Source organism: Erinaceus europaeus, chromosome 8 (genome assembly GCF_950295315.1).
Source record: "Erinaceus europaeus chromosome 8, mEriEur2.1, whole genome shotgun sequence".
Taxonomy (NCBI): Eukaryota; Metazoa; Chordata; class Mammalia; order Eulipotyphla; family Erinaceidae; genus Erinaceus; species Erinaceus europaeus.
Window position 1 is genome coordinate 103,332,050 of NC_080169.1, and position 26,706 is coordinate 103,358,755.

General features: G+C 47.2%; 1 protein-coding gene across 1 annotated transcript in view; it reads right to left on the minus strand.

The window, feature by feature from the left end:
- Positions 1-836: 836 nt before the first annotated feature.
- Positions 837-26,706, minus strand: part of LOC132539727 (plexin-A4-like) — a 41,781-nt gene continuing 15,911 nt past the window's right edge. Inside the window, exons 7-10 of the mRNA XM_060195665.1 lie at positions 19,197-19,409; positions 9,421-9,571; positions 2,256-7,470; positions 837-2,052 (exon numbers count right to left, since the gene is read on the minus strand). Of these exons, the coding sequence (XP_060051648.1) occupies positions 7,375-7,470; positions 9,421-9,571; positions 19,197-19,409 (460 nt within the window). The 3' untranslated portion in view covers positions 837-2,052; positions 2,256-7,374. The remainder of the gene's footprint in view (positions 2,053-2,255; positions 7,471-9,420; positions 9,572-19,196; positions 19,410-26,706) is intronic.

The window sequence follows — 26,706 nt, forward strand, 5'->3', positions numbered from 1 at the left end:
GTCAAGGAATCCTGAGACTCCCACATAGATATGATGGGTCTAGACCTCTAACAGATCCCTCTCTCTACTATTTCTGATAATCTCCATCAGGAACAACATCATAAATCCTTTTGTAGGTTTCTATAGGACTTTGCCCTCAAGGTGAAACAATGATGTCGGGACTGCTCTACGCTCCAAAGGAGGCTGAGTCAACACACTCTGCCACTCCAGGAAGATGGGTCCTGAAATGAGTGTAGCCTAGAATGTTCCTAGCTAACATCACTGAATGCAAGCTCAAACCTACAGGGATGCAGAGGTTACACAGGCTCCTGTGCTGAATATGGGCCCCAAATCAGATCAATGGGGTTTAAAATTAATGGCATTTATATTTTTTTCCATATTTGGGAGCTACTCTCTTCTGTGATCCAGCTTCTAGTCCTATGTCCAACTCTAACACCATCTCCCCCAGACAATACCTTTAGGCCACCTGCATGTTAGCTGTCAGGCTCAGGCAAAAATTAGTAAAGTCATGGACCTCTTGGAATATACCTAAAATAGGCTTCCTGCTTTTAGGTAGGCATACTCAGAAGGGTTCAGAGACTGTGGTGGTTCTAAGTGAAGGAACATTGGCTTGGACTTGAGGCCTGTTTACTCTCCTAGTTGGATGTGCTATCACCTCCAGAGTTGCCTGCTTTGTAATTAAGGTCAAGACCTGGTGTAAAAAAAAATGATCTCCATGGAGGAGCAAAGACACAGCCATGAATCTGGAGACAGCTCATCTCTCTCTTTCTACACCAGAGAGACACCTCAGCCTTCTCTCCCACCCCAGCCAATTACAGAAAGACTCAAATCTCACACAACATTTTAATTATTTTTTAATAAACTTTATTCTATATTACAAATAGGTTTTTTTTTGTTCTGAACTGCAAAATAGGAATGCCTTATATTTACATACACAGGTATACAATTAATTATAACAAAGGTACAGAAGCTTGCCTTTACCAAGTTACAACTGGGCTCCAATTTAAATAGCATAGGTTTCCTTTTTTAAAAACTTTGTTTAAATCTTTTTTTTTCTTTAATCTCACTAACATATTCTTTTAAAAAAATCAAACCAGATGACCCTCTTCCTTGAAATAGATTTTACCCACCTGTCTTGGAGGCTCATTATAACACTGTTTTCTAAGGGTAGGATTTGCATTGTTCTAATAAAGGGTCAGTGTTCAAGGTGTGAGCTTTCTGGAAGGTGAGGTGGGCCGGGGACTGGAAGGGAGGGGGACAGGACCAGAAATGACCTGCCTTATGTCTTTCAATTACCTCTCTCTGAGGCTCCAAGTTCCTGGCCTGTTTTTCAAACTGCCTATATATCCATTATCATCTCTCTTCTTCCCTCTAGTATTGGAGACTGAAGTTGAGATAATCTGGCTGGGCCTGCCGCCCTAACCCCACCACCTCAGCTCATTGAAACATTGTCTCCTGTGGTACCTTGGAGATGCTGGTTGCTATGGTGACTTGGCGGGACCCCGACAGAGGAGAGAGAGGCCTGTACCTACAAGCTATCTCAGGGAATATACAGCAGCTGCACCACATCTTGCTCTCCCATCTCAGTATCTGCAGGTGGGGGACCTATTCTTGACAACAAAGCCAACTCATGACCAGAAGTAAAGGGCTCAAGTGGACAGGCAATGATGAAGGGAAAGGGGCTAATGCAAAGCCACTGGTTTCTGAAAGGAAACAAAAACCTCTGAGGTAAATTAGCTTTGCTTTTGTAAGAATGGAAGGTTCCAGAAGCCAACCAGCTGAGGAAGAGAATATTGGGGAAGGAAAAGGGGAGAGCCTGTGAGGACCTGGAGCCTACCCTGCTCTTGTGTCCTGGTCAGTCCTGTTTGGTTAGAGTGCCTCAGTTTCACCAGTGTCCTTTGTGTTGCTCTTATTAATTTTTTTCAGTGAAAGAAAGAGACCAAAGCACTGCTCAGCTCTGACTTATGGTGGTGCTGGGGATTGAATCTGGACCTCAGAACCTCGGGCATGAAAGTCTTCTGCAGAACCATTATGCTGTCTCCCCATACTTGCCTTACTATTTAGACATTATCCTCTGTTCTGAATTCTACTCTTAGGAAGGAGCCCTCCTGAAATGTGCTTGAGTGTTAATATCAGAGATACCCACTCACTGAATAAGTTTCAATTCCAGATCAAGAAGCTTGTAGAAGAGCTGTGTAGATCCTGTCTTCCTGCCACAGCATTTGAAAGGGTTGGGGACTCAGGGGTCTCTTGACTAGCAGGGTGACCAACCCCTAACAGAGTGTCCCTGTGGTTTGGAAGGGGGCTCTGGAGGACCATGTTGGATTCAGCAACACCAGGGACAGCCATGACTGGATGGAGTGAAAGCAGGAATGGGAGGGAAGAGGAGTACTCCTGGTAAGCAAGGCTCACCGTCTCTGCCCATATCCACAAAAAGTTCTTTTGATTCCTTAGGGGTTTTGTACTGCTTTGCTTTGGGAGTAGACACCCCACCAGTGAAGAGATTTAATTAGGGGCTCTGAGTCCCTAGTACTTTTACAGCCCACCCCCAACCCCCTATGTTTTATAAAGTTCAACATTCCCCTGAATAAAACATAATAATTGTATTGTGGGATCAAGAGTTGTATGTTTGTTCCTTTATTCTTTTCTTTCATAATGCCTCTTCTGACAGTCTGAAACTATGACTGTGGGTGTACTCCTTCACAGAGAGGAAGCAGGGCACAGGGTTTCTAGATGGGATGGGGTGGGGGGGGGGGCAGGGGTTCCAGGAACCCTCCGAGCACCATGAGCAGAATAGGTTCACAGAGCTCTATTCTCTGTGATGTGGTCGTACCTCAGTTTTCCACTCTAAAATGGGGGACTCGCATTTCTGTTTCCTTATCCAAGGCATAGGGAGAGCACCCAGAGTATTAGCAGCCTGGAAGGATGCTTCCTTGAATGGTGTGGACATCTGGGAATTTTTTGGAATGTTCTGGTCTCTTCCTTTCACCGTCATTACTCCCCTCCCCCCCCCACTAGGGGTCTCTTCAACATTAAGGACCCCTTTGTAAGCCTGCACATTCTACAGTAGGTAAGCAAATAAACAAAATCCAAAAACCAAAGGAACAGAACCCTAACTAAACAACTCATCTCTGGTTTCTTTTGGAAGGGGGAAGCTAGAAGAGTCACTGGTCCTGAGTACAGACAGGAAAAGTGGAAAGTATGGGGGAGACCCTTGACCCAGAGCAGGAAGAAGACCAGGAAAAAGGCAAGATCTACTGGGATGGGGTGGGGGTCTTCTCTGGGGACTTGGGTGTAGGGGCTGGAGCATCAGAGGTCATTTAGGCCAGAGTTGGGGGTGGGATTCTCCCAAGAGTCACCATTCCTGGAAGAGTTCAATCCCCAGAAAGATGTGTTTACGGCAGGGCAGGAACTTCAACTCACAGGGGTACCCCTCCTTAGCTCCTAGTCAGAAAGGAACATTTGTCCTGTGTCATTTTTTGAGATTAACTATGCCAGTTACACCCTTGTGAAGCCAGGAATAGAGGCTCTAAAGCAAGTGGGGCTCCCTACCCTCATACTAGTGTTCTGGAAACATCTGTAGAACTGGCATCTTCAGAGTGGAGGTAATTTGGAAAACCTTTGCTTTGGGTCCTCTAGGGTGGAAGGGGAGGACTCACAGGGCCCCAGCTAGATGAGGGCACCCCCATCACTCAGGAAGGGAGATTAGAAAAGTGGAGGCTGAGGATGAGGGGCTTGGGTGCAGAAGGGACATGTGAAAGGAGCATGGTCAAAAGACACTCTCAGAAATCAGATATGGTATGGGGGGTATTAACAGGAAAGCTGGTGGGGGTGCTGTGGCAGTACATCAAACTGAGCTAGGAAGCAGGAGCTGGGACTGAGGGAACCCAACCAGGGACCCCAACTTTCAGTTTTCTCCCACCTCCACCTCTCCCTGGGCACATTCTATCTAAAACTTTGGGTCTTCTAGAAAAAAAAAAATCCTTTCTCCAGCCAAATCTGTGTCCACATCTCAGGCCTCATTCCCTAAAGCCCCCAAACTCAAGAGGGGGTCCAGGTTCTAGGCTGGCTGGGTTGTACTTGTCTGACTTGGAGACATGCCTTGGCATTGGGGCAACCCAGCTCTCTCTAACACTCCAAAGAGTGAAGAAGGCATGAGGAAGCATTTTCCTGAGGAAGTAACTGAGCTAACCTCATGGAATGGAATAGCCACCAAAGAAAGGCAAAGAGTGACAAAATCCACACCAGAGGGACCTGTGCCCCTCGGGAGAAGTGACCATCCCATAGCCAACTTTCTTAGCTTCAACCTACCTAGTCGTTCAAGTTCAGGTCCCAGAAGATCTTCCATAACCCCCCACTGACAAACACACACACACACACACACACACACACACACACACACACACCATCAGCCTGCAGTCTACATAAAACAGGTTAGTTATTTTAAGTATGTGACATCCTGGTGACATGTTGGCCATAAGGAAAGGAATGACCAGAGGTGGGGAGAAAGAGGAAAAGTGGAGGCATAGTCCCGTCTTCCTGTCTCTCTGCCCAAGGAAAAGGTCCACCTTAAATAGAACTGTGACCCTAGAAATTAACAGTGACTGGAGAGGAGACCTTGAGGGGACCTCCCTGCTCTAGGATCCAGTGCAATCAAGTCCCCTTTTAGGTGTGTCTTGGACCCCATCTTACCTGAGCAGCTCTGGGGTCTCTGGCCTATCAGGAGGAAATTGGGGGTGGGGGAGGCAAGGGGACATGGGATAGGAAGATATTTTGGGGGGAGAAGGACAATTTTCTGACAACGCTGCTTTTTCTCTATGCTAAAACACATGCACTGAGAAATTGAAATGGAAGAAATGGGAAAAAACTAACAGTGTAAGGAGAGAGAATATCTAGGGGTCATATGGATTGGGGTTCTGGGGGGACCCTGGGTGATACCTCTAGCCCTAGGCAGGCCCCAGAGAGGTGGGCCAGGCAAGTATCAGGAAAAATCTACCCACCCAGGAAAATAAAGTCTGCCCCCACATTTTCCCCAGGGGAGAGGAGACCAGAGTCATGCCTCTCTGCCTTCCTCTCCTCTTCCCAGATGTTTCTCAGATGCTGTTGAAGCAACAGAAATGGGGGGTAAAGAAGAAACAAAGTTCTGTACCGACAAAAGAGCAATAAAATAATAATAATCCAATAAAAAATAAAAGCTTCTGCAGAGCCAGAATAGTTTGTTCCTCTTTTTCTTTCCTTTCTTTTGCTTGCTCATTTTCCTCTAACTGTGCAAAACTTAAAAAATAAACCAAAACCCACTCTCAGGTGCACACAGTTTCCATTCAGCAAGTCTGTGTTTGATATATCCAGGACCATCCATCTCCTCCCCAACCTTTCACACGTGCAAAAAAAAATCCAGCTGGTGGCAGCTGCCTTAGCCTGCCTCCCCAGGACTCAGGCTTCTTGGGAAGAAAGAAAATGACCAAGAATGGAAATACCATGCTTCTTCACCTGCTCAAACCTTTGGTTATGTTTTTATTTTTTCCTTGGTGTGTGCGCTGCCCACTCTTCTCTCCTCCTGATTTGAGGGACTGGAGTTTCTTCTGCATTGGTACCACTTGATGCCCTTCTCTGGGCCACCATTACTTGGCAGCCTCCAGTCAAGGCCAGGTGACCAAACACCCTGATTTCCTGTGGCTAGGTGATGTCCCCTTACACCCACCAGCATTTAGCATTGAAATACTGCATTGTGACACCCAAGATGAAGGAGATGCAAAAGCAGAGAAAGGAGGCACTTTGAACTCCTCCCCACTATGGGACCAGCCATTTTTTCTGAGCGCGAGCACACACACACACACACACACACACACACATCAGCGGCACATGAGCTCACATGAGCACGTACTCCTAACAAAAGAAGCCAGCAGTCTGTAAAACACAGGATGCTCTAGAAACTTTGCTTAAAATGCTGTGAATATCCAACCCAGCCTTCAAAGATGGTTCTTCTTGTCTCCTGTGGTGATGGGTCATCTGCCTCCAGGGCTGCCAGGTGGTAGGTCCCTGTGCTTCTCCAACAAACCACCTCTCACCACAGCCTCTGCCTATCCAGTACCCATGTCCAAACACACATTCTCCTGGCTGGCTAGAAAGACACATCCATCGACAGAGGGACAGTTGAAGAGACAGATCCAGGGTCACTGAGAGCATTCTTATGCCCCTTTTCTCTTCTCCGGTGCCTGGGCCCTTCACTTTGACTTCTCTGCCCCTCTCAAATGTAGCCAGCTAGGAACTGAATGTGGCTGGCATTCTGGCCTGGTCCTGTGAGACTGTACCTGAGTGGGTCTCCTTCAGTGGTGCCAGTTGGAGGGAAGTGACCCAAGAGAAAGCAGAAATGCTAATGAACTCCTGCTCAGGCATGTCTGGAGGGTCCAGGGACAAAGACACTGCACAACAATGGCGGCCAATTCTGCAAGGGGCTCAGGGGCATGGATGCCTTCTACAGCGTTCCGAGGAATGGTAATGGGATGGAGCCATGGAGACAGCTGGAGGTAGACTCGCCTGGACACACTCTGCGTTACACCTTGACCCTGGGTGAGTGATGACAAGGAGGATGGAGAGACGCTCCTTAAAACAGTACTCAAGAACCTGACAATGAACTAGACCCATGACCATGATGGTGCCTCATCTGCATATGAGTTGGAGAGAAAGCAGTGACTTCTGCTTCCAGGGTAGACGGAGTTCTTTCCTTATCTCCTCTTCTGTGTTACAATTGTGACACTGTGCTGGGCTTCTGGAAGAACTCCCAGAAGACTGGACGAGAACCAGGAAGCCACTCTGACTCCTTGCATGCACTCTCCACTCTAGTCACCTGGAACAGGGGTGCCCATCCTTCTCAAGGTTGCAAAGGGCCCAGATCACTGGCTGAACCCCTGGAGATGAAAATATGATGGAGTGATCCAGGTACCGAGCTCAATGTCTCTTCCCCAGGTCAAAGGTCATGGGCCTCTCCGGAAGTAGACAATAAAGTAGCAGCACAGAAATGTCTCCCAGCCAAGGCTCCCCTGTATCACTAGGTCCTGTTGCCGAGACATGGGGTCAATGGGGAAAGAAAGCCCCTCTAGAATTTTCTGGTCCATTCTCTCACTATTGACATGGCTATCCTGGACTCATGGAGGGCTGGTGGCTTGGTTCAATCACATTGACAGAGCAACTGGGAGAGAAAGGAACCAGGAAGGAGAAGACAGAAAGGGGGGGGGGAGATAGGGAGAGAGAGACAGATGCTCAGGGGGGTGTTGCAGGCGCCAGTTGGAACTTGCACTTGGTAAAGATGATAATCTAGACTGAGGCACGGCTTGGTGTGTCCCTTCCTCCAGGGTGGCCCTGGAAGGACAGTTCTCAGCTGTCTAAGCTCATGAGGGTTATGACTTGTTCTAGTTTGTAGGCCAGTTTCTGCTTTCCACACTGGTCATCGTGGTCCAGAGGCCCCAGGATCTGTGGAAGAAACAACAAGCATGAGGAAGTTATAAGTCTGTAAGGACAGATCTGTGTTCCCAGAATGCAGTAAGGCACCAAATGGACATTGTGGGAAGGTTCCAGAAGTTTCAAGAAGGCTTGGACATGAAGATCTATATATGGAGTTGCCAGGTAAGCCAGAAGCCTGGGTGATGGTGGGGAGGAGTACTTGGACATGGGGTCAGCATTTTGTATCCAAGTGCCCACACCATCAGATCCAAGAAAACCTTTGCTTCCCATCACTTATGAAAGATGGCTGACATGGGGCAGGAGACAGTTTACAGGGACCTGCAGGTTACAAAGCACCTGACTGCAGAGGTGGTACAGAGAGTACCCGGCAAGCTTATGGCCTTGGCCCTTTGTTACCACACAAGAGTAACAAAGGCAAAACAAACTCTGTGGCAAAGCAAAGGAACTCTGTGGATGGTGGAACAGTTCTTTGTTTTCTCTTGATCTCATTTAAAAAAAAAAAGTGGGATGTGGAGTTGGCTTAATGGCATGTTTTTGATTTCCTGCACCATAGAAGAAGAATATTTTTAAACAGCATGACTCCAAGTTCAATGTAGAGGATCATACTCATGGACTGGGGAAATGTGGTTTCATGGATACTAAAAATCCCATGGCTGTCCATGAATTAATGAATGTAGGAGGCCCTGGGTAGAAGAAAAGAAGGACTGGTTGATAGAGGCAATGACTAGAACTGAAATTTCCAACTAGGAACAGAGAAACAACTGATTCCAGTCTATGCAGTTCTGTTCTATTCTATCCTGATCTTTATCCTACTCAACCATGTTTGGCCATCACATATCCTACCCTACACTTCCATATCAATCCTTACCCTATCACACACACCATATTGCAGCCTATCTTCCCTTCTTCTCTCCTACCACCCCAAACCCTACTACAATATAATATATATTACTGTCTACAATGCTACCCAATCTACACTATTGCATCAAGCCATTCCATACTCTACCAAACTATATTCTATCATACCACAATGTAACATAATATCCTAGACTATACCCTACTCCCCCTACCCTATTCTGCCAAACCATACCCTACCCTACCAAAGCATTCCCTATCCTATTCTACCCTATCCAACCCTGCCCTACCCTACCCTTCCACATTATAACATGCTCTGCATGACTACATTTAGTCCTCACTGTCCCAAATCATATTTTATTCACTCTACCATATTATACCAACCATAGAAATCATACCATATCCCACAAAATTATACCCTGTCACATTCTAATATTCTCTACCTTACCCTATCACACCAAACCATATCATATTGAACCTATTCTATTCTACCTGTCTAACCTGACCTCACCCTACCAAAGCATGCCCTAGCCTAGCAAAACATATCATACAATGCCACACCAAACCAAAAACCAAAGACAGGTGCCTCTTCAAAGTGGACTTAGCCAGAAAGGAAAACCTAAAATTAATAATAAAAGAGAAGGACAATGGAGGAAGAAATAAAAATGAAAATAAAATAATAAGGGTAAAAAAAAAAGGAGGTGTCTACTAATGGGAAAATCAGTTGGGAAATAGCTCAGCTGGTAAGAGTACAGGGCTTGTGTATCTGAGGTTCCTGCTTTGATCCCAGTGCCACATGTGCCAAAGTGGTATCTGGTTTCTATCTCTTTCATATGTGAAACTGAAGATCTCATATGAAACAAATGAATAAATGCATGTATAACAAAAAAGGTAGGGTTAAAAGCATCATTTCTAGGGTAGAATACTTTTAACATCATCTTGATCCCTTAAACATACCCCCAACTCCCAGGCTTCAAGTGGTGGAGTTTCCTCAGTGGGGGAGGGAAGGGGTTATTTGTGGGTTGGTGTTCTTGTGCACTGAAGTCACCACAAATAGGGCTTTCTAAGCTCTCTGTCCCCCCGCCCCCATGCAGCTGGGCTCACCTCCTCGCTGTACTTGCCCACGTAGGAGAAGATCTCAGAGAGTGCGCTTATGGTGTTGAACTCATTCATGTGCATCCGAGACTGCTCAGCCAGGTAGGCGTTCATGTCCTGGTCGCTGATGGCCGGCATCTTCCCGATATCTGAGTAGTACCTGCCAGGGCACAGGTGCAAGGAAGGAAGACTTTGGAGCAATGCATTCAGAGTACAAGAAAGGGACACTCCTACTTCTGGCTCTGGGCAGGTGGGCCCTTGTGGGCTCTTGGAGGCCATGGTCACTGTCTCCCTGGGTGGGTGGGGATCTTTGTAACTCTGGATGCTGAAAGAATTGGGGTCACTAAGGCATTGTCACAGGATGGAATGGGGCACAACCAGGGACTAGGGGGAGCCTGTGTCCTATATAAACTTTACTCAAAGAATCCTACAAGAGAGTTGGGAAGTCAATATAATGGTTACGCAAAAGACTTCACAGCATGTGGCTCCACAGTCCCAGTTTCAACCACTATATGCCTGAGATGAGCAGTGTTCTGGTTCTCTCTCTCTCTCTCTCTCTCTCTCTCTCTCTCTCTCTGTGTGTGTGTGTCTATCTCTCTGTCTCTTTCTTTCTCTCCTTCCCTCCATCCTTCTCAGAGTCTCAGAAGTCCCACTTTGGTCTGCTAGTCTCTCCCAACCTTATCCATCATCATCAAATTCTCTCTTTCTCTCTTGCTATTACCTATTATCTGTCTGTCTGTCTGTCTGTCTGTCTGTCTGTCTGTCTGTCTATCTATCTATCTATCTATCTACCATTTTGTTTCTCTCCTACAGATGGAAGAAGTCCTCTCCACTTGGGAAGGAAGATTTATTGAAGCAGTGGCTCTGTCCCAGTGGTCTCCCCTCTGGGGGAGGGGATGGAGGGTTATCTGGGAGTCCATGGGGGGCTGGGGACTGCTGGGGAGAGAGGCTGGTAGAAGGTAATCAGTCACTGTCACTTGCAGCTGTGCACTGCTGTGAACTGGTTAATTAGATGCCAGCATTTACATTTTTAATTTCTGTAATTTGACATTTTATGCAGCAAACCTCAACTCCCCTGCCAGAGGGCATGGCATGGCTTCCTAATGAGGCACCTAAGAGCCCAGTGGCCCCAAGACAATCCAACTCACAGGTGCCTTCTGGCTATGGGCTTCCTAAGAGACCAGGCACCTGCAAAGGCCAGGAAGCATCAGACTTGGGTACACAACTAAAGGCTTCCTAGGTTCCCAGTTCAGGCCACATTAGATGATTAAGATGGTTAAGGCTGGGGAAACAGGTCCAGGAGCATAGAGCCCAAGGACAGAGGTAGGCCAGCCACCAAAGAGGAGTCCAAGGTGTAGCAAGTGAGGCATCTGGGCACACAAAGTTTTAGGTCACTGGCTTTTACCTGTGTGAGTGCAGTCAATGATGACTGGCCCTGGGGTCTCCCAGTCCTCGAGGCTTCATCAGGAGAGAGAAGGGGTATTCTCAGGCCCTGAAGTACCAGCCTGGTCTGTCTACTCTCTCACACTGCATCCGTCACCATCAGGTACACTCCCCTACCTCTACCTTACCCTTCAGGACCCAGGAGCTGAGTGACAGGCTGGTAAAGCTGTCCTATTGCAGCCATGAGGAATGGCAAGGGAAAGGCAGCACAATCTGCCCCTTGGGCAGTGCCCAGGCCAATTGGCATGCCACATTCACTAAGTCCCCTTGTTCTGAGCCCAGCCACAATGCCTGTCCTTCTACCTGGACCCTTCATGAACCATTCTCAGTATGGGGTTGTCCTTATACCTCCAGAGCTCCATGGCCCTCTAATCCTTGTCCTGTTTTATTTGGGCTTCTTTGTTCAATTTCAGCAGAGCCACCCTTACACTGCCTGGGTACATTAAGGTTCTGGGAAATCCCAGAACACTCCAGGTATGAAAATTCCAGAAAGGTTAGATTTATTGCCTCGATTTCTAGAACCCAATACATTCTAATGTTCCATTTTACAGCAAAGACCCAGGGATCTCAGTGGGCCTCAAAGCCCTGCCATATACCTAGGTTTGTATAGCTGCCCCCTCCTGGGCTCCAAACCCATCGAATGATATATGTTTGCCAAGTCAAGGGTTCTGCCTCAGTGGTTGTATGGGTGAAAATTGTGAATAAGTGACCTCATTCACTTCTCTTCTGCATCCAACAGTCAGACTCAGTCCTGCTAACATGACAGATTGGAACCTCCTCCAAATAGTTATGCTCTGTTACCCACAGAGAGTCAGGGTGACAGGCCAGGTTGGAGAGCTCAGGTTCTCACTGGTCAAAGAAGACTGTCCTCAGAAGCAAAGACACTGCCTTATCTGTTCCCTACCCTGGGACACTTCTCGCAGTATGTGACTTTTTGTAAATACCACCTCCTACTGCTCCTATCTCCAGGTCCCCAAAGGACACAGAAGCTCAAGTCAGGGACAACACCATGTCCAAAACAGTACATAGCCATCTCTCCATCTTTTCTCACTCCTGGTCCCATAGCAAGGCACTAACACCCCAGTGCAATGCACTGAAGAGAATCTTTAGAAAATGCATCTGTGGGAGTTGGGCGGTAGTGCAGCGGGTTAAGCGCAAGTGGCGCAAAGCACAAGGACCGATGTAAGGATCCCAGTTTGAGCCCCTGGCTCTCTACCTGCAGGGGAGTCACTTCACAGGCAGTGAAGCAGGTCCACAGGTGTCTATCTTTCTCTCCCCTTCTCTGTCTTCCCCTCTTCTCTCCATTTCTCTCTGTCCTATCTAATAACAATGACAACAATAATAACTACAACAGTAAAACAACAAGGGCAATGAAAGGAAATAAATAAATATTATTTTAAAAAAAAGAAAAAAAATGTATCTGTGTTCCCTGCATAGACAACCTCACCAAGGCACTGTTGGCAGATTTACCTGTACCCCCAGCCTGTTTCTAGCTCTCCCTAGTGGGGCAGTGCTCTGGAGGGGTGAGGTCCCAGGAACCATTAGGGAGGTTGTCTGTGCAGGGAACATAGGGAAAGAGAGAGATAGGCTGGGAGTATGGATCGACTTGTCAATGTCCACATTCAGTGGGGAAGCAATTACAGAAGCAAGACCTTCCACCTTCTGCACCCTATAATGACCCTGGGTCCATACTACTACCAGAGGGATAAAGAATAGGAAAGCTATCAGAGGAGGTGATGTGATAGGGAGTTCTGGTGGTGGGAATTGTACCCCTCTTATCCTATGGTCTTGTCAGTGTTTCCCTTTTATAAATAAAAATTAAAAAAGAAAGAGAAGGATGAATATGGAATGATATCGGTCATAGATAGCTGAGATATAAGAACACAAAGCAGATCTCAGACTGGGTTTGGTGTACTGAACCAAAGTAATGGACTGGAGGGGAGTGGTAGGAAGTGGGTTGCTCTGATGCATGATGGTGGAGGAGGACCTAGGGTGTGGGGACAAGAGTGTTCTGCAGAAAATTGAGTAAAATTACCCATATATCAACAGCTATATTTACTATAAACTGTTAATTCCCTCAATAAAAATAAAAAATGGTTTAAAAAAAAACAGCAAGTTGGGTGGTAGCGCAGTGGGTTAAGCACAGGTGGCACAAAGTGCAAAGACCGGCATAAGGATCCTAGTTCGAGCCTCCAGCTCCCCACCTGCAGGGGAGTCACTTCACAAGCGTTGAAGCAGGTCTGCAGGTGTCTATCTTTCTCTCCCCCTCTCTGTCTTCCCCTCCTCTCTCCATTTCTCTCTGTCCTATCCAACAACAACAACAACAATAATAACTACAACAATAAAACAACAAGGGCAACAAAAGGGAATAAATAAATATTAAAAAAAGAAAGAAAACCAACCCCCTATCTCATTCATTCACGGAGCTCAGTAAGTATGCAGTCTGCTGCTCTGACACCCCTGCCCTCATATATTTCCTCTTATGCTTCTGCATGGATGTCTTTCTGGGACTCCCTCCATGAATTCTTTGGACTCATATTCTCCAAGTCCCACAAGCCCGGCTCCAGGGCTGGGGAGGGGCTGTGTGCCCTCCTGCTCACCAGAGTCCCCAGGGAAGAATCTCACCTCATTCTTCCCCAGTCACAATCCAGCCACAGCAACCACAGACTAATGAATAAATAATGAGGTGTCCCTACATCTCTAGGACTGCACCCCACTTGGCCTGTCACCCTTTTGCATTCTGGATGGATGATTTCCTTAGGAGGCATGCTTAAATATTTAAAAATTCCGAGGCTTTTATTTCACAGGGTGGCACGTGTGATCGATGGGACTGGACTGTGTAGCCCACCAGCTCTGTCCCCAGAGGGCTGGATGACTGGGCTCTCCATGATGTCCCATACAAGCCAGGCTGGTGTCACTGCCAGAATGACCTGGATGCTTTGCTGAGTAAAAACAGGAAGTGGTCTCCACGTACTCTGGGAATTCTCTTGGTGTGTCACTGCCCTTGAGTATGAGAGAGGAATTTCAACTGAGCAAGACACACCTATTTGTGGGGCAACATTGGTGAGTTCTGCTCTGGGAGATGAGTGTAGGGCTGGAATGACACTGGGAACAAAAGATTCTTCCCTCTTTTCTCCTCTCCTCTCCTCTCCTCTCCTTTTCTCTCTCTCTCTCTCTTTCTCTCTCTCTCTCTCCTTTTCTCTCTCTGTCTCTCTCTCTCTTTCTCTATATCTCTCTTTCTCCTCTTTCTCATATTCTAAATAAGGACACAGACAAAAGCCCACACACATGGTTTCCAAGGAAAACTGTGAACTTACTGTGACCTCCCAACATCTAGCATGACAAAGTCTTTGGGAGCAGGAATAGGATGGAAAGATGAAAGAAAGAAAGAGATGTGACAGACAGATCAGAAAGGGAGATAAAAGATGGTAAAAGGAGGGGGGGTGGATGTAAGGAAGAATGAGAGAAAGGGAGAGGAAGTAATGAAGAATGGGTGGGAGGACTGGGTAGAAGGTGGGAGTGAGTGTGGAAGGGAAATGGGATGCTGTGGTAAGAGGATATGGTGAATGGCATGGAGGATGAGCAGAGGATCGGAAGGAGAGTGGGATGGAAAATTAGCATATATTCAGTGGAATACTACTCAGCTGTTAAAAATGATGGTATCATCTCTTTGTCTTCATCTTTGATGGAACTTGAAGGAGTCATATTAAGTGAAACAAGCCAAAAAAGAGAAGAATGGATAATGGGTGATCTCACTCACAGGTGGGATTTAAGAAACAAGGACAAAGGGGGTCGGGCAGTAGCACAGCGGGTTAAGCACAGGTGGCGCAAAGCACAAGGACTGACATAAGGATCCCAGTTCAAGCCTCAGGCTCCCCACCTGCATGGGGGTTGCTTCACAGGCAGTGAAGCAGGTCAGCAGGTGTCTGTCTTTCTCTCCCCGTCTCTGTCTTCCCTTTTTCTCTCTATTTCTCTCAGTCCTATCCAATAACAATGGCATCAATAACAACAATAACAATAACAACAAGAGCAACAAGGGCAACAAAAATGGGGGAAAATAGCCTCCAGGAGCAGTGGATTCGCAGTGCTGGCACCTAGTTCCAGCAATAACCTTGGAGGAAAAAAAAGAAAGAAAGAGAGAGAGAGAGAGAAAGAAAGAAAGAAAGAAAGAAAGAAAGAAAGAAAGAAAGGAATAAAGGACAGAAGGGGGCAACAAAGGGAGACTTGCACTGGGCTTGGAGCATTCTGCCTAAACACGAGACTCTAGACATGGAGGAGGGAAGGGAGGGTCTGGAAGGGGTATCTTGGATATCTTGGGTATCTGGTGCAGGATGGTGGGAAACCACCAAGGTTGGGGTTATGCGCTTTACAGACACCTGTCATGGGGAGATGAGATATTGTATCCATGTACCAACAACTGAACTATAATCATGCATTAAGTCCAAAATAATTTTTTTTAAAAAGAGGGAGGATGGAAGGGAAATGGGTGACAGGATGGGAGGGAGGAGGGGCAGGAGAGTGGGATAGAGAGTGAGAGGAGAGAAGATGGGAGGCAGGGTGAGGTGATGTGAGGGAAGGTGGGTCTCAGTATTAGAGAGAGGGTGGTGGGGAGGAGATTGTCTAGCCCGCAGAGATGTGACAGAATCCTCTAGGTTCATTAACCAACAGAGTGTGAGAGACTTCCTGAGCCCACATGCCTTCTGTCTCTGAGATAAATCACCTCAGCCAGGACAGCCCCAGCTTCCTTCTGGGGGGCTGGAAGTCCTCCCCCAGCCCTGTGCTGGGCTGGCTTCACTGAAGGGCAGTGCAGGCCTTGTGCTGTCACTACATGTCCCCATTAGCTAGTCAGTCAGTTCGAAAGGGGGGAACCCTGCTCCATGGGGTGGAGGCTCCCTTGGGTTCAAGGAGCAAGGTGGAGAAATTAGGTGCACTGTGAATTCTGATGCTCCCAAGAACCCCATTCCGATGGCACTTCATTTTCTAGCATCAGACAACTCCCATGCCAACCTCCTTGTGGAGTGAGAGTGGAACTATTATCTTCAGAACCAGCACCACTATCACCACCACCACCACCACTGAGAAGCCCTCTGGACTTGGATCCCAGCCAGTCCAGAACATCCCCTGCTCTTTGTCCATCCCTCCATCTTTGACCTTGACCTTTATCATAGAAAGAGCAGAAAGAGAGGGAAAAAAAAAAACCTTTCTAGAGCATGCATTAATTGCTAAAAAAAATACTGGTGGAGTAAAACACAGACAACATCCTTCTCTTTGGGCTTACCTTATTTAACATGATTTGGTGAATTTTAGGAAAGGAAAAAAAAGAACACAAAGGGGGAAATACAAAGTAATGCTTAAATTGGGTGTGGTGTGTTGTTGCACCACAGCAAAGGGCTCCTGGAAGGAGACTAGGGTGGAGGGGGGTATCTTTGGGGTCCTGATGCCTGATGGTGGGAAAGACTCTAAGTTGGGGCTGAGAGTGTGCAGACACTTACTGTGCTGAAATGGGAAATTGTACCCATGTGTCAACAGCTGTACTGGAAACCATTAACCCCACCCCCAATAAAATGGTTAAAATAAACAGAAGCCATCAAACTGCTACTCAGAAGAACCCCACAGAGGAGGGCTCCTGGTGACTGCTAGTAGCTGCATGACACAAAGCATGTGTCACACACCAGCAGGTAACAGGACACACCACTAGCCTGGCACAAGCAGTCTCCTCACCTCTCACTGACAGGCATGTGCCTGGGAAGTGTTCTCTGGGCAAGTGCTTCCTGAATGCTCCCAGTCCTTGACCTCCCTCCTCGGTTCCTCCCTCCCTACTCCCTCCCTGCCTGAGGTCCATGACTAGAACACTGGGGCCCAGCAGGAAGGCCAGGGCCCAGCTGCTAACTCTTGCCCCTCTCTCTTTGCAGAAGAGCCAACTGAACACATTGGAGGGCTTGCTCCTGGCGATGCTATTGTCAGAGGGTGAGACTCTGTTGGCTGCAGGCACGTGATGGCCTCTGTCTGTGACACAGATTTATCAGACGTGGGGACAAAAGAGTGAGCTCTCTGGTGCCCACGGCTGCCTGGAAGCCTCCAAAAACAACAGTGGGGAGGGGATGGGGAGAAGGTGAGATAATAGGGAAAAAGGAACCAAATGCCACTTTCAAGCAGATATCTCTGTGACTGCAATGGTTCCGAGGACCTCAGCCCTGCCCATTTAATTCCTCAAGTGCAAAAGAAGGGAAGTGTTAGGATGAATGATGGAGGTTGGACATCCCTTCTTTTCCTTGGGCAAACTGATTCCTTTGGGACTGGTTGGTGGGTGTGCCTGCTTAAGTATGCACATTACCATGTACAAGGACCTGGATTCACACCCCCAGTCTCCACCTGTAGGGGGAAAGCTTTGTGAATGGGGAAGAAATTCTGCAGTTGTCTCTCTGTCTCTCTTCCTTCAGTCTCCCCCTTCCCTCTTGATTTCTGGCTTTCTCTATCTAATAAAGATAATTTAAAAGAAAAAAAAAAGGAGAAGCTTCAGGAGTGGTGATGCAGGGCTGTGGGTGTCTCTGTCACTATCTCCCTCTCCCCTTGTTATAGATGGGCAATTATGAAAGTTACTGATTATCCTGGTGGAAGTTGGGGGGCAGGGTGGTTTCCAAGCCTGTTGTACAGTGGAAAGAAGAAAAGAAATCTAGGGGACTTCTGGGAGGTGTGGTTTATAGAATAGCCATGATCAGATTGGTATTGGTGCTTTCCCCAAAACAATGACTGAATACAACAATAGACTAAATTGGACCCATAATATACAGCTCAAAGATCTACAGCCTCAGACACCAAATCACCAGTGTGTCCTGGAACCTCACCTCTCCAGCGTTCTGGCCCACTGGGGAAGGACAGAAACAGTCTGGGAGTATGGATCGACTTGCCAACGCCCACGTCCAGTGGAGAAGCAATTACAGAAGCTAGAACTCCTACCTTCTGTACCTCCAAAACAACCGTGATCCATACTCCCAGTGGGGGAGAAGTGATAGGAGGAAGATAAGAGGGCTCTGAACTCCAGCTCCAACAGCACCCAGAGAGAGAGAGAGAGAGAGAGAGAGCAGGAGGAGGAGAGAGGGACACATGGAGGTAGTAATATTGTTATGAATGGCTTGCAGAGGAAGAGTGGATTGAATCAGGAAGAAAAAGGGGGAAATTATATATGAATGTAGACAGACAGTTGTAAAGAGGATGGCTGGGCCATGTGGTGTCTTGCAGTGGGGGGTTCAGAACCCTTGTGGTGGGAATGAAGTGGAGTTGACATGTAATTTTGTAAATAAATATTATATCACTAATAAAATTTAAGAAAAGAAAGAAAAAATTAAAGAGGTCTAGAAGGAAGCTGAGTTCGGGGATCAGGTTTTATCTTGGTCATTGAACTCACCCTCTACTGAGCCACTCTGTGAACACAGCTCTGTACCCTTGCAGGTCCAGAGTGGGAAGACTATCTGTTTCCCCTTTTAACTATTGAGATCTCTGAGGGGAATGCAGTCATGAAGCTTCACCTGCTTCCTTAGCTCTGGTGCTTGGCTCAGCAAATCAGCCCAGGTCTTTCCCTTGAGTTAGTTTTGCATGGGACCCAGCGCCACAGTGCTGAGATGCAAACTTTGGGCCCCCTGCATGTGTGGCACTGCTGAAGGACCTCCCTGGCCCCTTTTCACTCTGCCTCATGGAGAGAGACAGAGAGAGGAGAGAGCAGCAAGCACCACTCCCCCTCTTAGGGAAGTTCTTTTGTGCCAACTATGGTGCTCCCATGTGGTGTGTGTGTTTGAACCCAAAGGCCTGGAACATAGGAAAGTGTGTACTCTATTGAGTGAGCTCAATCTGACCCCTCCTTTATGAGAGATAGAGACAGAGACAAAAAGATAAGGTGACTGCTCCGTTCTGGCATATGTCTGCTGGGATTGAATTCTGGACACTGTGCGTGCAAGGCCTGTGTGCTTCCACATTCAGCAGCATCCCAGGAATGCTAGTATGTCTGGTTTTGCTTCTGAGGGAATTAGAATAGGGAGTTCCATTCCCATCATATGCTCAGAAGGCATTTCAGCCACCCAGATCTGAGGCTTTGGGAAAGGGAGCTGCCCAGCCCAGCCCAGAGTCCCAGTCCCTGTGCCCATTGGCAGTCCTGGGCTCCCAGGATGTAGGGGAGGGGTGCAACAGTAAGGCCAGTCTTTGTGAGGGACCTGTCAGTCACTTCTGTCACAAGAGCCAGCCCATACTGGAGGTGGGAGAACCCCCAGCCCCTCCTCACACACACACATACACTTCATCAAATGAAGTGATCAATGAAAGTGAGAAGCACCCCCACACCCCCTACTCACCTCTCCACCCAGCTCTTGTAGCTGGGGATGTCCTTGGCATAGAGCAGCTTGTTGGAGGGTGAGTCCTTGCCCAGTCGGTGCTCCGATGTGGAGCAGGAATCCATGAAGGTCTGCGCCACCACTGACAGGCAGGCGTCCGTGATGCTGCTCTTGTGGATATCGAACACAAACTGGGGATTCTTGATCATGTTGACCCAAAACCGCAAGGGCAGGCTGTGAGGAAGATTAGAAAGAGGCAGGAATTTCAGCCACTGAATTGCAGATGCTACTATGATGCCATTCTGACTTCCCTGGGCTGAGGACCTCACCAAGGTATCCTGGAACCTCATTCCTCTGGAGCCCTGTCCCACTAGGGAAAGATAGAAACAGGCTGGGAGTATGGATTAACCTGTCAACACTCATGTCCAGTGGAGAGGCAATTACAGAAGCCAGACCTCCCACCTTCTCCATAAAGAATTTTGATCCATACTCCCAGAGGGATAAAAAATAGGGGAGCTTCCGATGGAGGGGCTGGGGTATGGAACTCTGGTGGTGGGAACTGTGTAGAACTGTACCCTGGTTATTTTATAATCTTGTTAATCATTATTAAATAATTAATAGACAATAAAAAAAGAAAGAAAGGCAGGAGGTCAGGGGAGGAGGGTGGGGACTGGTGGCCTGGCAGCCTAATGCTCAGTACAGAAAGTTTTCTGGAGAAAAGAGAGAAGGATGAAAAATAGTTGTTATTTCTTTGTATTTAAAGTCTTATTTCTTTGGTGAGGGGGGAGAGGAAGAGAGAGAATGCCAAAACATCACTCTGGCATATGCAATGCTGGGGATAGAACTTGGGACCTCGTGTTGGCAGCTCAGGCATTCTGTGTGCTGCACCACCGAACAGATCATGGAAACTGATCATTCTTGGAGTCTCCTTGGGTTGAGAGAGAGCTTGCTGGGAAAGGTGTGTTCCTTACCATGCGTAGGCCCAGGTGTGAGCCCTGAAGTCACACAGGGGAGTCACAGAACCACAAGAAACTCTGGTGTTCTGCTCAAGCTGTCCCTTTGATTCTCTCTCCCTCTGCTCATCTCTCCCTCTCTCTAGCTGTCAGAATTAAAAAGGTGACCTGGGAGTGGTGAAATCGCATACATATGAATGCCCCAACTCTGCAGAAGGAGGAGGAAAAGGAGAAGGAACAGGAGGAGGAGATGGAAGAAGAGGAGGAGGGGGAAGAGGAGGAGGATGAGCAAGAGGAAGAGGAGATGACTTTGACAGTCTTTCTAATGCTATCAATGAAAATACCAGAAAACCGTGGACCCCCAAGATTACACAGGCTGTCCAGAAACAAAATGCTTCTAGGACCCTGGAGGAGTCAGGACTGGTGCCCAGTTCAGGCTTGCCATCCTCCCTTAGCACAAGGCTTTGGGCACCATGAGCTGTTCAAGACCATGCAGGGTCTGACCTGGATGCTGGATGACCAGACATTTGGAAGACTTGCCCAGGCTTGCACCTGCCTCCCTGCCTTCCATTGTGTCCCTTCCTGCCTGGCACAACACAATGAGGGCACCAGGGCTGAGCAGTGGCAGAGCAGCCCCTGCATGTCTCATCTCCAAGCTGACATGTTTCAGATCCCACAAGCATAGTTCTTTATCTGCCCCATCCTGTTCTTTATTTCCCCTCCCTCTTTCCCCCAGTGAGCACGTACTGCATAGTAGCTACCATGCTAGTGAGGGTCAGCATGATTAGGGCACCCCTGTCTCCTAAGTAGCACATATCTTGGGGGATCACAGAAGACATGCATGCATCCCAGTATAAGCTCTGAGAGCCACGCTGCTAGAATGGACAGATGTACAGGGCACGACCTCAACCAAAGGAAGCTGTCATCAAGTCTATTCAGACTCCATACAGAGGTCACACTTTCTATGGGTTAGTCAATGTTTCCTTTTTATTTTAAATAAAAAATTAAAGAGAGAGGGAGGGAGGAAGTGAAGGGGGAGGGAAAGAGGGAGAGAGGGAGAGAGGGAGAGAGGAAGAGAGGGAGAGAAGGAGAGAGGGAGAGGGAGAGAGGGAGAGAGGGAGAGAGGGAGAGAGGGAGAGGAAGAGAGAGAGAGTAGGAGAGAGGGAGAGGAAGAGAGAGAGAGAGAGAGAGAGAGAGAGAGAGAGAGAGAGAGAGAAACCATGGTACTATTCAGCTCTAGCTTATGGTGGTGCTGAGGACTGAACCTGAGACTTCGGAGTCCCAGGCATAAAAGTCATTTTGTGGGAGTCAGGCGTAGTGCAGTGGGTTAAGCACATGTGGTACAAAGTGCAAGGACTGGTATAAGGATGCTGGTTCGAGCCCCCAGCTTCCCACCTGCAGGGGAGTCGCTTCACAAGCTGTGAAGCAGGTCTGCAGGTGTCTGTCTTTCTCTCCCCCTCTCTGTCTCCCCTCCTTTCTTCATTTCTCTCTGTCCTATCCCAACAACAACAACAACAAAAAGTCATGTTGCATAACCATTGTGCTATGCCTTTGGCCCCTGCTAGATTGAGTTTTAAAGAAGCTAAGCATCTAATCTGAATGAGGCCCAGGGAAAAGGGGGGGCATAGGGAGGGGACTCATCTCAATTAAGACAAAGAAAGGTGTGTGATTCATTTTTCAGCCTACTAACTCCACTCAGGGAATGCTCCTAGAGTACAGAACACAACAGGACCCAAGCCTGGGCAATGTCACCAAAGGATACAAAACACACACACACACACACACACACACACACACACACACACACACACACACACACACACACACACACACACAGAGTCAGTCCCACAGGGATACTTGGGAGATGCCTACAAAGCTCCCATGCAGGTGATTGGATGTGGGAGGGGCCCAGGGTTCCTGGAAGCCACCCACATAGACATAGGGAAGAACATGCCAACTCCACACAGACCCCTACCTCCAACTCATAGTTGCCTCAACCAGGAAATAGATCTTTTCTTTCTCATGGAGGAAATAATGAAAAAGCACCAAAGGAAACTGCTTCTACAAGGACCTGCTGTGCTCTGCTCTCTCTGGTGGCCTCTGCCCAGCCCACTGAGACACGGTGAAAAGCCCAGTCCCTCCAATCAACAATAACTCATCATCCTCCCTCCACCACCATCTCTCCGCCTCTTCTCATTCACCCTAGTGTTTTATTGATGTTTGGACTGCTGCTCTCATGGTGGGTAATAGTTACAATGTTTGTGTGTGCTTACTTAGCCTCTTAGAACCTTGAGTGAAAGTCTTTGAATTAAATTATTTCGGTGCAGAGTGAACTATTTCTCTGCTTGCTGCAGCTCCCAGCCGTCAGGCCGTACAGACAACAAATGCTATAAATACAGTGAGGACTTCCCATTCAAGACTGTTAGTCAAGCAACAAGTATTTATTAAGTAGCTAGAGTGTGCAGGTGCAGGACTAGGGAAGGAAGCTCAGAGATCTGGGAAGGCTAAGAAGCATTTTGTTTCATTTTGGGAAATCCAGAACAGGAATGAAAGGGACAGCAAAAGGGAGCTGTGACAATCAGGGTGCCTACAGCTGCCCCAGGGGGAGATCAGGGCAGCTGGGTCAAAATCTTGGATAAAGGACTCCAGCTGCTCTAGTCCACAGCTAGTTGGTTCTGGAAGTGCCATCCAGATGATGAAGTCCGGACACCCAGATTTTCTGCCCATGTGTGTTTCCTACCCCTCTTCCTTTTGCTAGTTGAGCTGACAAATGCATCAAACAGGGAAACCACTGTACCACCATGAGGAGTCTCATGCCTAATGAAATATTAGCATATTATTAACATCAGTGGTGGCACTAATCTGTGGTTGATTGCAGCCACTCAGGCTAAATGAGCAGGAGGTTAATTTAAAAGAGTAAAAGTTGTGCTTGCGTGTGTGCGCACGTGTGTGTGTGTGTGTGTGTGTGTGTGTGTGTCTGTATTAGGAAAGGAAGTGTTGAAATTTTGGTCAGGAATAAAGAAACAGTCATTTCAACTAACTCAATCAAACATCAGTTGAATCAATCAGTGGACTTTTAAACCATTTCAGAGGTAGATCAAGCCCAACTCAATGTGCAGATATCATTTCTAAGCTCATTACTGCTTCCTTGCCTGGGTAGCAATGACCAGGTTCAGAAAGCATCTTTTTGACACAGGAGACCTTGAAGGAGGACATAGGATAGCACTGTCCACTCCTGGCTTTCCTCCATTAAAACTGGTCATCTTTCCCATGCACCTCTCTGTCAGGAAATGATGATGTGGAGGGAGGCTCTGCTTTATCCCGAGGACAATATGGTGGCCGTGGAAGTAAGCTTATATCAGTGGGAAGGTTTGGGCTGAAGACAAGTGGCTTAGATACCTTTTCTTCTGGTTTACGTATATTGAGTGACAAGAATGCAGATGCATATTTTGATAATACTGATTCTCTACATCTGGTACGAGAAAAGGTCTAGGCAGGGTCATTCCTGCATCCCCAAGAAAGCTGACACTCAAACGGATGGAAACTAGTAAGACTGGCAAAGTCAGTTAGATAGGCAGGCTATAGGCCCCTCACACAGCTCTGCAGAGTCATGATAAAAAGATGGAAAGAGGGGATGAATGGTGACTCCGCTTGTATAATGTTCATATTATTATGAGCAAGGACTTGGATTCAAGTCCCTAGTCTCCATCTGCAGGGGCTAGCTTCACAAGCAGTAGGAGAAGTACTACAGATCTCTCTCTCTCTCTCTCTCTCTCTCTCTCTCTCCCCTCCTTCTATCAAAATGAAATGGTGTGAATGATGGTGGAGTCATGCAGGAACCCAGTCTCAGTAATAATCCTGGTAGAAAAATTAAAAGGAAAAAGGAAAGAAATGGGAAGAATCAGGGGCCAGGCAGTGGCACATCTGGTTGAGCACACATGCTGTTGTGCACAAAAAGACCCGGGTTCTAGCCTCCTAGCCCCCACCTGCAGGGGGAGGCTGCACAAGTTGAGAATCAGTGCTGCAAGGTTCTTTATTTCCCCCCTCCCTCTCTAGCTCCCTTTCACTCTCAGTTTCTCTCTGTGTCTATCCAAACAAACAAACAAACCTTTTAAAAATAAATGGAAAGCATTAAATTCCACCTCACCCAGAGGCTGGTGTTTGGACAAAACTGATCTGAAAGGCTGGCAGAACTCCACATTGGAAGAGCTTCTAGCTAAGAACTTTTTAAAAATTTAAGTTGCACTGAGCTTTATTAGTTGCAAGAGGGTAAAGGAGAGAAGGGTATGAGTGGTCCCAGCTGTGGAAGCATCTCCCAGAGACAAGGTTGTGACTCCAAAAAGCCTAGCTAAGAATTAATGTGGGAGCCAAGCTTACTCTTAAAGTCTAGGGTCCAAATTTCTGCTTCTGCAGGTTTTTTCCCCCCTACTTCAGGAGAGAGTGGAGCTGGGCCAGGTGGTAGTGCACCCAGTTGAGGACACATGTTACAATGTGCAAGGACCCAAGATCAAGTCCCCAGTCCCCTCCTGCAGGGAGAAATTTTCACAAGTGGTGAAGCAGTGCTACAGACGTCTCTCTGTCTCTCTTCCTTCTATCTCACACTTCCTATTGATATCTGGCTGTCTCTATCCAATAAATAAATAAAGACTAAAAACATAAAGGAGATGAAGCAGCAGGGATAACTCTGTTATCACACATCAGCACCATAGGTGCTGGCATTCCACCTTCAGCTGAGCTTGGGTTGGGGGCTCAGAGCTGGTGTCATTGTGACTAGTCGTGTCATGGTGTCATGGCAGCCCTAGGTATCAGCTGGTAGCTGGTCCATGGGCTTGTTCTGGCTTGGGAGAATTATCTGAAAAATAATGGCCTGGACTAGGAACAGCTTAAAAACTAGTAAGGTGATTCAGAAAATGATGGGTCTAAATATCAGCTCTCTTAGTTGGGACAGAATCCTCACGTAGGGGCCATCTTGACCCTGCATCTTCATTAATATTTATTGAGTCCTGGCTTTGTGGAAGGCTTCATAGTGCAGAATACTGATGCCTAACCTTGCATGTGTTGACCTGAAGCAGACAGCGTACACAGACAAAGTCAGAGGAGGATACATGCTTAAGGAGAGGGAAATAATAGCCAAGACATTAATGATGTCAGTCAGGACCTACTTCCATGGCCCCAAAGACACACAAAACGATTACACGGAAGTCTTATTCCCACAGAGGAGTTCACGGAAATTCAAGAAACAGGGAGCCAGGCGATAGTGCACTAGGTTAAGCATCATAGTACAAGGTGCAAGGACCCATGCAAGGATCCTGGTCTGAGTCCTGGGCTCCCCAACTGTAGGCGGGTTTGCTTCACAAGTGGTGAAGCAGGTCTACCAGTGTCAATCTTTCTCTCCCTCTCTCTATTTACCCCTCTTCTTTCATTTTCTCTCTGTCCTATCCAATAAATAAAATGGAAAAAAAATGGCTGCCAAGAGTAGTGGATTCGTAGAGCTGGCACCAAGCCCCAGCAATAACCCTGGAAGTGAAAAAAAAAAAATCAAAAGATAAGATTATTGTTTCTTTTTTAAGGTAGTTTTTTTTTTTTTTTTTTTTTTTTTTTTTTTTTACCAGAACACTGTTCAGTTCTGGCTTATGCTGGTGTGGGGGATTGAATCTGGGATGCTGGAGCCTCAGGCATGAGAGCCTCTTTGCACAACCATTATGCTATCTACCCTCTGCCCAGTTTTTTTTTTTTTAACATTTTATTTATTGGATAGATATAGAAATCTAGAGGAAGGAGGAGATAGAGAGGGAGAGACACCTGCAGCTCTGCTTCACCACTTGGGAAACTTCCTTCTGCAAGTGGGAAGATCACTGTTTCTTGAATACAACAGAAATTCTCCTTGTCATCCCAGCTGACCCCTACATGTGAACTTGAGGGCCAGAACTACTCAAGAATGGTTTAGACAGGAACTTAGGGGGTCATGTAAATAGCATAATGGCCCTGCAAAAGACATTCATCTTTGAGGTTCAGTCCCTGGCACCACCATACACCATAAGCCAGAGCTGAGCTGTGTTCTTCTATAAAAAAGGGGGATGTTGGGGGAAATTAAAGGCTTTTTTCAAGTTATTTTCTAGCATATTTGCTCTGATAACAGAACCACATTCAAGCAGATTTACCCATTTACAACAATCTCTACCACCAGCCCCAAGATCAAGAAGGCACATTTGACACCTCCCTCATGTCTCCATGTCTGCCGACCTTGCAATCAAATGTCTTATTTTCTCAAATGCCCTCTTCTGTCATACTGAATTTTTTTAAAAATCAACTTATTTTTTTATTGCCTTCAGGGTTATTGCTGGGTCTTGGTGCCTGTATGACAAATCTACCACTCCTGGTAGCATTTTTTCCTGCTTTTGAAAAAACAAACTAGTAAGAAATTGAGAGGGGAGGGGAAGATAGAGAGAGAGAGAGAGAGAGAGAGAGAGAGAGAGAGAATACCTGCATCCCTGCTTCACTGCTCATGGAGCTTTTTCCCTGCAGGGAGGACTAGGGATTTGAGTCTAGGTCCTTATGTACAGCAATGTCTGAGCTCC